The sequence below is a fragment of the Rhipicephalus sanguineus genome, chromosome 8 (assembly GCF_013339695.2).
Source record: "Rhipicephalus sanguineus isolate Rsan-2018 chromosome 8, BIME_Rsan_1.4, whole genome shotgun sequence".
Classification (NCBI taxonomy): Eukaryota; Metazoa; Arthropoda; class Arachnida; order Ixodida; family Ixodidae; genus Rhipicephalus; species Rhipicephalus sanguineus.
This window is the reverse complement of record NC_051183.1, coordinates 139,797,065-139,811,983: the sequence shown is the minus strand read 5'-3', so window position 1 is coordinate 139,811,983 and position 14,919 is coordinate 139,797,065. Positions and strand designations below refer to the sequence as shown.

Below are 14,919 nucleotides of genomic sequence, written 5' to 3'. Positions count from 1 at the left end.
TACTCATGCGGGTCGTTCGCCGGTGTGGGTCAACATGTGTCTTTTCAAAATGCTGCTTCTGGTGAACGTGGCCGGGCAGGACGAACACTCGAAGGGTCTCTCGCCCGTGTGCGAGCGACTGTGGAGCACCAGGGTTTCTTCTTCTGCGAGAATGTCCTTGCCGCACACGCCACAGGCGTGCCGTTTTTCGCGTACGTGAACATACAAGTGTGTTCGCAACTGCGACTTGCGTTTGAAAACTTTCTCGCACACGCCACACTGCAAGGACCTCGTGGCCGTAAGCTGGCCCTCTGTGTCTGGTTGGGAGACATTGACCTCGTCAGGGAACCTGCGTATGAAATAAAAGATTATTGATATGATGTCAAAATGTGGGCGCAGAAGTAAAGCGCCGGTTACTTCTTAGCTTTTGAATGGGTCGAGCATAGAAGACAACAAATAAATGTACAAACCGTAGAATAAGAGAAAAAATGACTAATTCCTCCGTCTTAGCAATCGGTGTAACACGAAAGTTAGACGTGTCTTCGCAGAAATAGTGCTTATTGTGTAGTGATATATGAGAGCTTGTACAATGTATATTCGTGTTTGGCAGCTATATCACCGCTTCACGTGGTTGAACCCACGTTGACGCCTAGTGGCATGTGTCTATCGCGACGACTAACTCCCATGATCATGATTAAATCGTTGTGGTAGCTGAAGTTGTGAAGATATATTTCGACCTAGCAAATGGTGAATGCCGCGTGAAGATGCCATCAACAAGGTCACAATCAACACTGGTACGCAATAGGCACTTCTTCAAAACGTGGTCAGTTAAGGAGAGAAACGGCACGGTCTGCGCCTTCTAGTAATACGTAAGCGACGCCTGTGCTCATGCCTACACTACCACGCTGCGCTTCAGCAGCAGATGAGGCAGTGGTTCGTAGCTTGAGCCGTAAACGCATGCATCCCGCCTGGCCTCTGTCTAGCTCCACCGAGGCACGTCAATCGCATGTCGAAATCGTGTCCTTTCCGCAACGCGTATTGCAGCAGTTTTGAAAGTCGGTGCTCTCGCAATCGAAGCAGTCAGCAGCGGAGAAATCCCGTTGGTGCATGTGGAAGCTATGAGCCGGCGAACGCTAACGCGAAGCGAAAGGCAAAGAACGATACTGCGTCTAGGGCGCATCGGCGACGCCAGCGCAGGCCAGTGTCCCTCGCTGTATCGAGACGCTTTATCCATGACCCCCGATATCAAGCGCAATCTCGGAGTAAGCGCTAGAAAGTTTCAATCGTGACGCATTACTTCTTTTCATTTCTCACAGACGGCGGCACCACCCCGCTCTGCCCCACCTACCTACACCACCAACAGAGCACCGTGCGAGAGACAATGTGTGAATGATATAAGGCGCATTCGTGAAGTGGTCAGCCGCTGCCAAGGTAGCTTAATCGGTTGAGTGTCGGGCGCTTACCGTCGCGGCCGCAAGGTCGTGGGTTCGATTCCCAGCGGTGGATCTTTTTTATCCGTAACGGAAGTATTTGGTGGACCCCCGCATAAAACACTTTCGTGTTCAAAAAAATCGGGCAGCTTCGCACTGGTGGTGCCCAGCCAGAGGGAACATCGGAGCCGGGCGGCCTTCCAGCCAAGCCTAGCCCAGAGATTAAACCTAGATAATAAACCATTAAACATAGACATAGCTACATGAGCATAGACAGAGGCAGCTAAGGCTGTGCATGGCCGGCCTGGAAAAGCAAAGTTGGGGTCTCGCTTTCATGCTGTGTCTTTCTCTCTGTCCATTCTTTCTTTCTCTGTTTCTCGCTGTCTGCCTTGCTTCTTTCTCGCTCTTTCTCTCTACCCTTTCTCGTTAGCTCGCCCAAAGCAGTGCAATCATATGGTTCCCATGAACGCTTGTTCGGGTAGCGTGCCTGGATAGCCAAGTGAATACGACACCCGCCTTGGACCGTAGGTAACCGTCTTCCCATCCCGTGTCACCAAGCAATTTATTTTAGTATAATTGTTCGGTTTAACGTCCTAAACCCACGTTATAATTATGAGGGACGCCTTATTGAAGGGCTCCCAAAATTTTGGCGTCTCGTGTTCTTTAACATGCGCCTAAATGTATGTACACAGGCATCTAATCAAAATGTGGCCTCCACGGCGGGGATTCGATCCCTCGACCTTCGGATCTGTAGTCAAGCACCATAACCACTAGAACACCGTGGCGGCATCATACAACGTGGCGGCATCAAACAACAGCATCATAACGTAAAAGAAAATGTCCGAAATGCAATTAGTAAATTCCCTCTAGTCATCACGGAGCTTAATCCCCGCATATGGGCAACACAGCTGTTTACACACCATAATTGCCTAGATGCCTTTGAGTGGCGCCCTCTGACGTGTGACGTCACAGAGAGGACTCGGCTGCCGCTCTTCGCGCGCACTTTCGCTACGTGAAGGCTGCACGACGATGCCGGCCAGTCTGTCCAGCTCGAGCTATTGAAACATTAGTGAGCAAGTTCATAAAGTAGTTTGGACTGAATGATCAAGCAAAATTCCCAGAGAAATCGAGCGGAGTTACCATCAGAAGCACGTTCAGTGTCGTTTTCTCCTGCTGTCGTCTGTTAGCCGTCAATGTGTACATCTGATATTATGGCGACGATTCCTTTTCGCGACTATTCTATGGCCGTGGCGCACTGAATATTACCTTACGGCCCGTTTTTTTATCACTGACTTCAGCGTTACGGCTTTGGCTTCCGTGTCTGCGATAAAGCTCAATATACGTATACCGCGTGCTGCGCATGTTCGGTTGCCAAGCCTGCTCCTTCGGGTCATTTCCTTTGTTCAGAGTTTTAAGCGCATGGCAAACGACGTGTGATGTCATTCAAATAAATTAAATGGTTGTTACATGCAACAGCCTTTGATTAAATCCATGTTTTCAGCAGCTGCCGTGTAAGTGCGTCGTAAGAACTTGAAATATAAAGAAGAAAAAGAAAGGTTGAGAGCACGGTCAAAAGCTGATGCACGACGGTGATATGAAATATTGGTAAGGTGTGCGGGGTGGTTTTTCTTTGCAGCTTATTTTAACAGCTACGGTTACAAATCAACGTTTGCTGACTCGTTCGTGGTCGTTTGAAAGTATGCTGAAGAGAATTAGTGTAATCATACTGACGTAGTTAAATGCAATGCTTTCGCATCGAAACTCGTAATAAGATGTATTTGCAATAATGTAAATCACTTTCAACGGTGCACTCCTGATAGGACGTGATGCGGTCACTGTACTAAAAAGACTCACAGGGTCCCTTATCCATTTGCCTATGATGACTCGAAGGCGATAGGCCATCATCTTCTATTTCTTCAGTCGATGTATTGGTCTTTCCCCGCCTCCCCTCCGAATGCTTTCTGGACGTAACGTAGTTTTACACTGCCTCCAGGATCAGAGGCATTTCAAGGTTTCTACACATCACCTGGTTTTGCATTGCCTCCATGATGGACCCACCGATCACGGAGGCAATGCAAATCGACGATGTAATGTGATGGTGTAATCATGTGACGTGACGTTATGACGTAACAAATTTTTGCGGCCTGTGATGTGATGAGGACGTCATAAGGTGAAGTCATTCTGTGATGATTTTTTTTGCGTCACTCGGGTTCACGCTGCCTACTCGTGATGCCGACGGTCAATTTTCGCGTTTCATCAGGAATGCAAGGCTTTCACCTTAAAATAATAAATCTTGTTACAGCGCAGTAAAGAATAACAATACCCAACCAGAGGGGCCAAAAGAATGGTGGGACAAAAATAACTTTTCTTTTCAACTATGTAATTACCGGCAATGTCTCTGAATGGAGTTTATAGAAGGGTGATTCCACGTAAGATCGAACAAACGATGGCTGGTCGGTCTCTTAAATTTATTTCAAAATTTTATATTTTATTGCCTGATGAGTGTAAAGAAGAGATCCGCAATTTGTTTTGCCGCAAAAAAATTTTGCGAAGCACAGGAAATCTATAATGACGGAGACGTGGAGTGGAGTGAAAAGGCCGCAGGGCTCTCTCAGTCTCTTCGTCGCTCTTGATCTTTGTCTCCTGGATGGCAACAAAGTCGAGACGCTTTCGTTTGAAAAGTTTACGGAGCCGCGCCTTTTTCTGCGAAGACCTAAGGCCGCGTGCGTTCAAGGTTGCAAAGAGAAGTGCTTACTGTCCCGTGTGGTCAGTCCTGGAGCTTGACGGTGAGGCTTCCCTTGAATCCCCACCAGGCCTTCTAAATCGTGATCGCCGACACTTTCATTTGTGCGTGGACGTTCGGCGAAGGCGTGTGTTCCTATTGACAGAAGCTGTGTAAATTTCCTTGCTTGAATTTGAGCTGTACGTCACCCGGCGCTTAGGTACTGCAGCATCCACAGAAGCCTGCATGTCATCTTCTAATACCGACTGCTGATCCGAAGGTCGCGGGATCGAATCCCGGCCGCGGCGGCTGCATTTTCGATGGAGGCGAAAATGTTTGAGGAACGTGTACTTAGATTTAGGTGCATGTTAAAGAACCCCAGGTGGTCGAAACTTTCGGAGCCCTCCACTACGACGTTGCTCACAATCATATCGTAATTTTGGGACGTAAAACGCCAAATAATAATATCATCTTCTAATACCGCACCGTCATGAAAAAGCTTGCAGTGGCTTAGCTCGGCTATGCCAGGATATACGTAGCGTTAGCAAAGGTTCAGCTGATTATTCTTAGCTTTCCAGATTGTTTAGGATTATTAGCCTTCTTCTGTTCATTCTTCGTACGCTGAACCGCTAATTGCCAGGCAACTACTTCGGGATCCGATGAGATAAGCTTCTCGGCTCTCGGCGCCGTCGAGCAGCATTTGCGCTCTCTTGTCCATGGCGTTACCCATCTGCAAACGCCAGTCAGAGGCACTATCAAGCGGCCCCAGTGCTGTGTCAGACGACGACTGCAGAGGGAAGGCGAATCGCTGCGCGCCGCGCCGGCGCCACTGTGTCTATGGTTACGATGTCACTCTCTCAAATGCGGCACAGACCAGCGCGGCGAGCCGCGCGCGGCGGTGGCGGGGTCTGCGCGCGCGCCGGCGCAGCGTGTCTGCCGCGCCTATGACGCCACTCCTCCCGGACCCGCAAACCACGAGCCGGCGAGCCGGGCGCGGCGGTGGTGTCAAAGATCAGCGTGAGATGCCAGCTCAGGTGACCAGCTGTGTGACATCACTGATCCTCGCGCATGCGCAGCACGGCTGATGACCCTCTACGCGAAATTGGCTCCGGCTAGGCAAGTTGTAGCTAACGCTACAAAGTTGCTGTGGAAACGCAATACAAGCAGGTTGAAACATCCTCAGCGGCATCCTTCGTAGGGACTTTCTTTTGTGCTAGAGGCTGTTCGGAGCCATTTTGCGTCAGCTGCTTGCAAGAGTATCTTGGTTTTTCGGATGCAGAAGTTTCAACTGTTGCATCAGTGGCCGATTTCCTTGCAACTTCCGCATCGTTTTTGAAGCCAGCAGAATCTGTATTTGACGGAAACTCTCCTGTCACATCCAGAACTTCTGCGGGATTCATGATATGTTCTTAGCCTCTATGATCTGGTTGTTGCGTGCGCTGTCATAGTTTGTTAGCGTATGTCACGACGCAGTCCTCGGCTGAGTAACCGAAGCGTCGACAGTCATCATAGCGAGGAGTCCTACAGTTTCGACGGATGTGTCCAAACTTATAGCACGGAAGGCAAAGTGGTGGGCGGACAGGAATCAGAACGAAGCTTTGCACTCCACAGACAGCACGAATGTGAGGAATATCGCCGATGCGGACTCCACCAGCAAGGGACAACACAACATCACGATTAAGCGTCCGCATTTGCTCCATGTCCGTTGATATTGCCTTTACCTTTCCAAAAACTTGCAGTGCTTCACGAATATAGGCGTCTTCCAAGTGCTCAGGAACCGACAGAAGCTTCATCTTTACATATGTGGGCTCCGGGTCAATCACGAGGCATTAGCGACATTCGACAAAAATTTACTCTTGGTTACTAACTTCGATTTCGTCAGCGTGACTTGCGCGAGACCATCTACAGATGTGACATTTGACATTGGCCTGTAGATCTTATTTCCTACAAGTCGATAATCTCCCGGGAGAGCATCTCTGAAGTCCTGAACCCGGTAAGGGCGACTAGTTAAGTCCGCATGTAGGAAAACGGAATCCATAACCAGCTTACCGGTTGGAAGGCGAGGCAACACAACACGGTAGCCATTGCCACTGGCGGAAGCCTGAACAGCACTTCGGCTCAAGGCCGATAAACCCTTTGAGGCGAACATGAAAAACGCGATCGTTCGGAATGTCGCCTTCGTCTTTCTCCCCAGGCACGCCAGTAGAGCATAGCATAGCCTTGTATAGTTTAGTGTAGCAAGGGGGTGAGAAAGGGAAGTGAGCATGAGGAGGAGAGATGCGATAGTGAGGAGGAGGGGAGAGAGTAAAGCGTAGCACTGAAAGAATGAGAGAGAAATGCAGAAAGAGAAAATCAACGAAATAGAGAGAAAGAAGTAAAGAGAGAAAAAGATCGCAAGATGAAGCAAGCATCGAGTCGTCTAGCGACAACATACCGCACCACCTGGCCAAGCTGCGCATGCGCGCTGGCTAAGTCACGCCCACTGACAGAGACATCGTGCGCAACCTCCGCTCGATAGTGCATAGCCTGACTGCGTACCCCCTAGGAGAAGCCGTGCATCTCGAAGCTAGTCGCGTCGGCCGACGGGGAGAATGCCGGAACGAGACCCTCGCTCTGAATGAAGGAAAGAAGGGAAATTTTAAGTGCTTGTTTCCTTCTTGATAAAACCATAAAGGGGCCCTGCGACACTTGTTCAGCACGGTCAGAAAACGCTGCCGATCGGAAGTCGAGGCTCCCGAGAAAACGCGAGCGAAACATTATAGCGCAGCACACGGCCTGTGATTCACAATAAATTCTCAAAATCAGCAAAAAGTCGCTTCCTCTTCGCTCGATAAATGATGGTATTGGCTCAAAATCACTGCTCTGCGACCCCTCGGTCCGCAGCGCGTCGCCTTAAACAACGGCGCCACGCGCCACCAGTTGTATGGAAATTTAATAGCGAGATATTTGTATACACCGTTTAACACTGGCAGTAGGCAGAGCTCGAAGGTGCTTCAGCGCGTGCAGAACCACCCGCGTTATCGTCCGAAGGGCACGTTTTAAAGCAGCGCTCCAAGATTTTGCTTCAGTTTCAAAACTGCCCTTGATACACGTCTCCGCGCGGCAGAGACGGCAGAGACGCAGAGGGGTCACTACGCGTGCTGCAGTTAAAAAAAATAATCTAAGAGCTGAATTAAAGTGTGGGATTGGGCTAGTTGGTATTCCATTATTAAACTGCTCAGCGCAAAAAATTTTACACAGTACACATACAAACGACGAGGATGAGCGCAGACTTCTGATTTTTATTACAAAAACGCACACATATATAGGCTACAGACCAGAATAAGATCACATGCTTATCCAGGCACTTAAAAAAAAACTAAAAGGCAAGAAAGAACCCCCAAAAACCAAGATATCACCTTGGGACACCACGTGCCGAAGAATTCAAATACGTCAATTCTTTTGCTCAAGGAAGTTGCATCAGTAAACCGTCCATTTCCTTATCGGAAAAAGAATTGACGTATTCGAATTCTTCGGCACGTGGTGTCCCAAGGTGATATCTTGGTTTTTGGGGATTCTTTCTTGCCTTTTAGGTTTTTTGTTCTTTGTTTTTTGTTTTTAAATGCCTGTATAAGCATGTGATCTTATTCAGGTCTGTAGCCTATATATGTGTGCGTTTTTGTAATAAAAATCAGTTGGAAGTCTGCGCTCGTCCTCGTCGTTCATATGTGTACTGTGTAAAATTTTTTGCGCTGAGCAGTTTAATAATCTAAGAGCGCTGGGTTGTAACGCGCTACTAAAACTGAGAGTTCGCGCTCGTCCTGTGTATGCATGTGCGTTCTTTTCAAGTGTCCTTCCTTACGTCTGAGCAGCGCGCTATAACTGTCGAGCTGTGACCGTTGTTAGTTCGCGGCCTTCCCGTGTGTGTTCTTTTCGTGAGTCCTTTGCGCTTGAGCGGCGCTCTGCAAGTATCGAGCTGCTTGCCGTTCTTTGTGTGACTTTCCAATTTGTTGCTATCACATTCAATGATTCGCCCTTACGGCGAAATTGTGACTTTTTCTCAAAACAACATTTTTGGAGTTTCTGTACCTTTTTCTCGGGAACTATAAGACATAAGCAAACGAAAATTCTCACGTGTGTTAATTAGTGGCATTTACATAAATGGAACAAGAATCAGTAGCCTAGGCGCATTTGTATATTTAGTATAAAAAAATACGATTCATAAGTGGCAATTTTCATACATAGACAAACGTAAAAAAACATAAGAAATCTAGTTTTCTTCAACGCTCATAATTTCAGTTCGACTCATGTAAAGCGTTAGTAGCTACGTTAGCGCAAAATTGTAGTGCCCAGCAAATAGCAGATCTTAACCAAAATACAGATGTCGAAAATTGAAAAAATAAAAAAAACACTAAACACAATTATAAACTAATTTTGAACTCCAATGCAACCTGAGTCAACCTTTAAAATACCTTGCAAATTTATAGCGATAGCTTTTATTACCACTGCTGTACAGCGAGATCTTGAAACTCACTTTCAAGGCCTCACCCCGCCTCAAAACAGTTCAACTGGTGTCGCTTATTATATATTTTCCTTAACTTCATTTTAAGGGGATATAATAAGTAGGCTATACATACCGGGTGTTTCCAGAAATGTGTCCAAAATCCCCGAAGGTCAGGGAAATGCGATATATGTTTGATGCCTTCTCAATTACTTCTGCAGCCACAGTGATCTTAAGATGGCTAAAGACAATTTTGGACAGTAATTAAGACAGTTATGTTAGTTAACTTTTTAATTAGTGCAGTTAGGCGGTTATGTCAAAGGGAGAATTGAAGTCATTCATGCGAAGAACCCGTTCCAGCTTTGAAATTTCGAAAATGTGGCCTCTGGTAATAACTGCCAAGTAATGAAATTCTCCCAAGTTCGGCAGCGAAACCGAAACCGAAACGCGGAAGAGTGCAACTGCCCTATTCTCCTAAGATGTCCAGAATGAGTGAGCGTCCTACACCTCTGCAATCGTTGTCTTGAACACAGACGCCATTCCGGTCGTCTGCTTTTTTTCGCTCATCGGTCCTTCGGCCTGTTTTTCGAAAGTGAACTTGGTTGAAATTTTTTACGCCACAACAATTACTAGAGGCCGATTTTGTAAAACCGCGATTGGTTCTTGACATGAAGAACTTCAATTCTCCCGTTTGACATAATCGCCTAATTCCACTAATTAAAAAGTGAATAAATTTACGTTTCTTAATGTGTCCCAAATTATGTCTTTAAGGATATTAAGATGCCTGCAGCTACAGAAAAACCAACTGTAAAGGCAGCGAGAAAACATCGCATTTTCTGTTTTTGGACGACTTTCGGTAAGCAAGAACGTAAAACACTGAAAAGATATCCGGAAGACAACAGCGATATCTAGAAAGAAAGCACAATCTGGGTTGAATGAAGCGCACACTAAATTTCTTACATTTCAGTAACGCATTCTTACATTCCACGCAACTTACATTCCAGGTGCACGCAGATTACTAACCTTTTGTCTGCTTTCGATGCGACGGAGCCTTGCCTCCTATTCACGCCGCTTGTTCCTGGAGAACCTTGGACCGAGCTGGATGGAGGTCGGTGGCACGGCTGTCTTTTGGCTCTGGTCATAGCTGGATTCCTGTAGTTAATTAAATAGTACAGAAATCATGTATGATAACTCAACATTAGTAAAATAACACGCGCAGTAAAGAAAACACAATTATCACAAAATTGTGCTTTGACACATTTTGCATAGTGGACTTGATAACTAGGTGACCGAGATAGTAGTGACAGCCATATTCGGAATGTGGAGATTATGCGAAGCTTCTTCGAGCCATGTTTCGGCTGGCCAAAGCTAGTGCTATGGCTTAGTTTAGAAGTGTAAACGCCTAGGTATACCTATCCGCATAGCTCAGAGCCCAAACCTACAGTGCATTGCCATTCACGTGGACTGCTGGACTCGTAAGCCGTGATGACCTGCTAGCGTGAGAGGCCGACGAAGAATCGTGCTAATGTTGTAGTGATCCCGTTCTCGCCCTGTATTCTTGAACGATTTCTAAGCTGAATCGGTAATCGTTATTAACTTTTTCGGTTCACGATCAGTATTGGTTTAGGCCTATTCCGAGAACACTGGTTCGGCTTCAGTCCCGGCTAAAATTCTATTTCGGGCACGGTTTACGGATCCAGTGATGGAAGCGACATTTTGGTTTTTGGAGCAGATTCTGTAGCAGAAAAACTGCTGCTTTGGAGCAGCAATCTGTGTTTTTGGAGCTGATGGCAAAATATTCTGTGCAACTCCTGGAGTTTAAAGCATCATTGAAGCATTTCGTAAACATTATTATTATTTAGTATATTGCACATACAATAGTCAGTGCTAATTGTAAAAAACATAATTAAGTAGATGGATGGTCACTGAACACTAAGGAAGATGACCTATATATTTAAAGTGCCAGTATTGTGGCAGAAATTATATAAAAGCGATAAAGCTCAACACCAAGTTATAAAAGTAACCACAATCACATATGACCATCACCAAAGAAGCAGTTTGTAAATTGTACGAGATCAAAGCATTCTGTTATTTTCATACTTCACTAAAATAGCCGGCACTGAAAATTAACCCATATATGCGCAGTGTCCTACATATAGGAGGCTTCTTTGATGCACTCTAACATCGCTATTTCTTTAGCTGATGACTAGCGCCACCTACAGCACATCAAGCAAGCCTCATTCTCAACGTGTGCAAGCCTAGACATTGCTTGCTTTTCATGCTGCCACGCGCCGACCGCTTTCTCCGGGCCAACGCGTGCTTTGTGTGAAAGACGCCATGGAGAGGAAGAAGTGCAATGTCGGTGTGCACGTGAAATGTTTCAAGGCTTACCACACCCGCACATAGCACCCCTAATGCCCAGTGTCCTATTTGTATTGGACGGCTTGAAAAGCAGTGTTGCGTTTACCTGGCAGTAAATAAAGAACTTGTGCTTTCTCTTCAGAGCAGAAGTACACTTTTTGTGAAACAAATATTTGTTTTGTCATTTTTTCTTTGTTTGGGCACATATGGGTTAAAGAAAAAGCAACTGAATGAGCTAGCTATGCACATAAGATGCCTGTTCTTGTGGCATAAATGAGGTCAAAGCTGACAAAGCGATAAATGTAAGTCACACCTCACATTTCTAGCAGCGGCAGTTATTAATCAGTATGATATTGAACTAGTCTAGCACACATTTCACCAAAATAGCCTGCTCGTCAGCTACAAATATATTGCAAAGTGAGATATACAGTCGAACCCACTTATAACGATCCCACATATAACGATCTATCGGTTATAACGACCATATTTGGGTGCACTTACGATTTTCCTATGCCAACCATTGAAGCTGCGTCCACATGTAGCGAACATTTTTCGAAGCTTTCAACTTTTACAACGAACACTTCAGACACGGCCACGGTAAAAATATGGCGCATACGAAGTGAAAAATTGTTAATACAGGCCTTCTAAAGCATGAAAGTTTACTCGCGACTAAGATATCCCAGATCGGCGAGCACCGCACGCAGATTTCGGACGCTGCGAGCGAGGTCGCTCACTTTCCGGGCGTTTCTTCGATGGCAGAATGGCAGTGAGAAAAAATATATATAGGAGGCAGCATGAAGCCTCGCGGTCAGCTTTCGCACGGTAACCTTTCACTCCAAGAAAAAATCGAGTATTTGGGGAGTATTTCTGCTACGCAACGATAATCATCATCCACCTCGCGTACTTTCCTCGTGTTATCGCCGTGGTCCCGGCACTTCCCGGTCACGAACGGCGCGCGCGTTATCAGCGTGACATAGCACTCTTGATAGGAAAGTGACGAGAGCCCGGTTTTCTAGAAAGGAAACGCGAGCAAGCCAGATGACGATTATTGTTGTGTGACAGATATACTCCCCAAATACTCGATTTTTTCTAAGAGTGTTCCTAACGCCGTTCTCTGCAGCTACGACCGCCTACGATGAACCAAACAATGCCCTGGAACGCAAGAAGCCAAAAATGCAAGAAGTGATAACCGCGATAACTTTCCATCGCATAAAGGTTCACTGCATCCCTAAACTCGAAAAGGTCGTCCTTCTTTTCGGTAACTGCAGAGACCGGTCGATACGACTTCCGCGCAACATCGGCGATGCCTTCGCAGATAAGCATCAGAAAAGAGCGAACGCGAGGTGGCGGCCGTCGATGAACGTGCCATTGTGACTTATAGCCACAAGCTTATCACAGTCTGTAGATGTCTGCAAGGCTGCGCGTGTGGAGTGCACTGTGCGGATTGACGGCGGTGCGAGCGCGACGTGCTGCCGTTCGCAAGTTCACCGCTGCCGCGTCGTGCGAGACCGCTTTAAAGTACACGTAGCTTTGAAAAAACGAAAGTAGCTCGCTGTTGTTGAGCGGCACGGGTACCGAGGAACGTCGATGCACTGACAGCGAGCGTGTACTGCGTCTTTGATTAGGATGGATGGATGGATGCTATGAGCGTCCCCTTTATAACGGGGAGGTGACCAGCCTCGAAGGAAAAAAAAGAACCTTCCTTGTTTTATGTTGGCCTGATACCTTATCCACATTGACTAAATCTATGTTATTATAAAAAAAAGAAATATAAATTCACGGTTCATCTCTCTGCCTCTTAAGGCAGAATGACCTTATTTTTCCCCATTATTTATTTTTGTACTTTATCTCTACCTTGCTGCCACCAATACTCTAACCGTCTCTTACTTATTTCTATCGCGGACGTGTTCAGCTTTCCGTTGTCGTCCCTAAAACCCAAGGCTTCCTGTAGACTCGCGCCCAAACGTATACCTGGGTGAATATCGCCACATTCAATCAGTACATGTTCCATCGTTTCCTTAGTTCCCCCGCAGCATGTACATTGTTCTTCTTCGTTACTGAATCTCGCTTTATAACTACGCGTTCTAAGGCAGCCCGACCTTGCTTCAAACAGTAAAGCGCTTCCCCTTGAATTATCGCAAATCAGTTCTGCGGAAACCCGCAAGGTGGCGGAAGGGTTAAGAAAGGGAAAATAGACAACCACCCGTTTGTAGCACGAAGCCACAAGGAAATCCATACGGAGGCTTCATTTTCTGAGAAATCCGTATGGATTTCCTTGTGGCTTCGTGCTACAAACGGGTGGTTGTCTATTTTCCCTTTCTTAACCCTTCCGCCACCTTGCGGGTTTCCGCAGAACTGATTTGCAATATGTGTCCAGTTGCTTCGAGTTGTCGATGGATTCGCCCTCGCGCTGCCAATTGCTAGCTTCCTGGTTAGCTCAATTGGTAGAGCGACCGCCCCGGATAGGCGTTGGTCCCGGGTTCGATCCCCGGACCAGGACGAATTTTTCGGCAACTAAGAGGCTTTATTTTCTGAGAAATCCGTATGGATTTCCTTGTGGCTTCGTGCTACAAACGGGTGGTTGTCTATTTTCCCTTTCTTAACCCTTGAATTATCATAAAACATTTCCCTCCTTATTTCGTTTTTTCCCTTTCGGTAGTTACTCAGAGTCGGCTTCTTTTCCATCGCTGCCATCCAATAAGTCCTCTCCGCCTCTCTGACCTTCCGCTTAATGCTCCTTGTTGCCATATCGCCCGCACTGCTAGCCGTATATTTACTGGTGAGCCTCGTAGTTCTTTTTCTCCACTGCGTGTCCACGCTTTTTCTATACAAATAACTGAAAACCTTCTCTGCCCATCTACTCTTCTTCATTTTCCTCAGCCTCTCTTCGAATCTCATTTTGCTCTGAGCTTCCCTCACTTCAAAGCCTCTCCATCCCATATCACCCTTTACAGCCTCATTTGTCGTCTTTCCGTGAGCGCCCAACGCGAGGCGGCCCACCGTCCTTTGATTTACATCCATTCCTGATTGTACCTCTGACTTCATGCACACCACTGAGTTCCCAAATGTAAGCCCCGGGACCATCACACCCTTCCACAGCCCTCGAAGCACCTCGTACCTATTGTATCCCCATAAAGCTCTGTGCTTCATAATTGCAGCATTCCTCTTTCCCTTTGCTACCGATGCTTTCCCTTGTGCCTCCATATATCTATCCCCCTCATTTACCCATACTCCGAGGTACTTGTACTCGCTTACCCTCGGTATTTTTTAGCCCTGTATGAAGAACGCATGGTCTTCGTGATCATTGAATACCATCAATCCACATTTTGTTGCACTAAATCCTAGTCCTAGAGCCTCACATTCCCTTCCGCATATATCTGCCAGTCGCTGTATATCATCTTGACTGTCCGCACATAAGACAATATCACCAGCATAAAATAGACCTGGAAGCTTCTGCTCAACCATCGTGCCGACCTGTTTGTGCAACAAATTAAATCCAATTTTGCCACCATCTAGCGCTTTTTCCATCCTCGCCATGTACAGCATGAATAACAGCGGGGACAAAGGATATTCCTGTCTCAGCCCCTTGCTAATTTCAACGCTGCCCTTGCTACTTATTCCTTCCCATTCTATACAAACTGTATTTTCTCGGTATATTTCCCTCAAAAGCTGCATACAGTCGTCACCTATGCCCACTTCTTTCAGTATATCCCACAAAATTTCCTGATTAACGTTGTCATACGCCCCGGTGATATCTAGATAAGCTACGTATAAGGGCCTGTTTTCTATTTTCGATATTTCTATACACTGGGTAAGAACAAACAGATTATCGTCTAACCGCCTGTCGATTCGAAATCCATTCTGAAGTTCTCCCAAAATATCATTTTGTTCTACACACGCTTCTATTTTTAATTTTACTGCCTGCATCGCCAACCTGTATAGCACCG

At 46.4% G+C, this 14,919-nt stretch overlaps 1 protein-coding gene across 1 annotated transcript; it reads right to left on the bottom strand.

Moving 5' to 3' along the window:
* Positions 1–3: 3 nt before the first annotated feature.
* LOC119402364 (zinc finger protein 1 homolog) lies at positions 4–9,759 on the bottom strand. The gene is made up of 2 exons (XM_049418357.1): positions 9,635–9,759; positions 4–328 (listed from the first exon to the last, which is right to left on the bottom strand). The coding sequence occupies exons 1-2, from the start codon at positions 9,751–9,753 to the stop codon at positions 4–6; spliced, it is 444 nt and encodes a 147-aa protein (XP_049274314.1). The 5' UTR covers positions 9,754–9,759.
* Between the last annotated feature and the right edge of the window lie 5,160 nt (positions 9,760–14,919).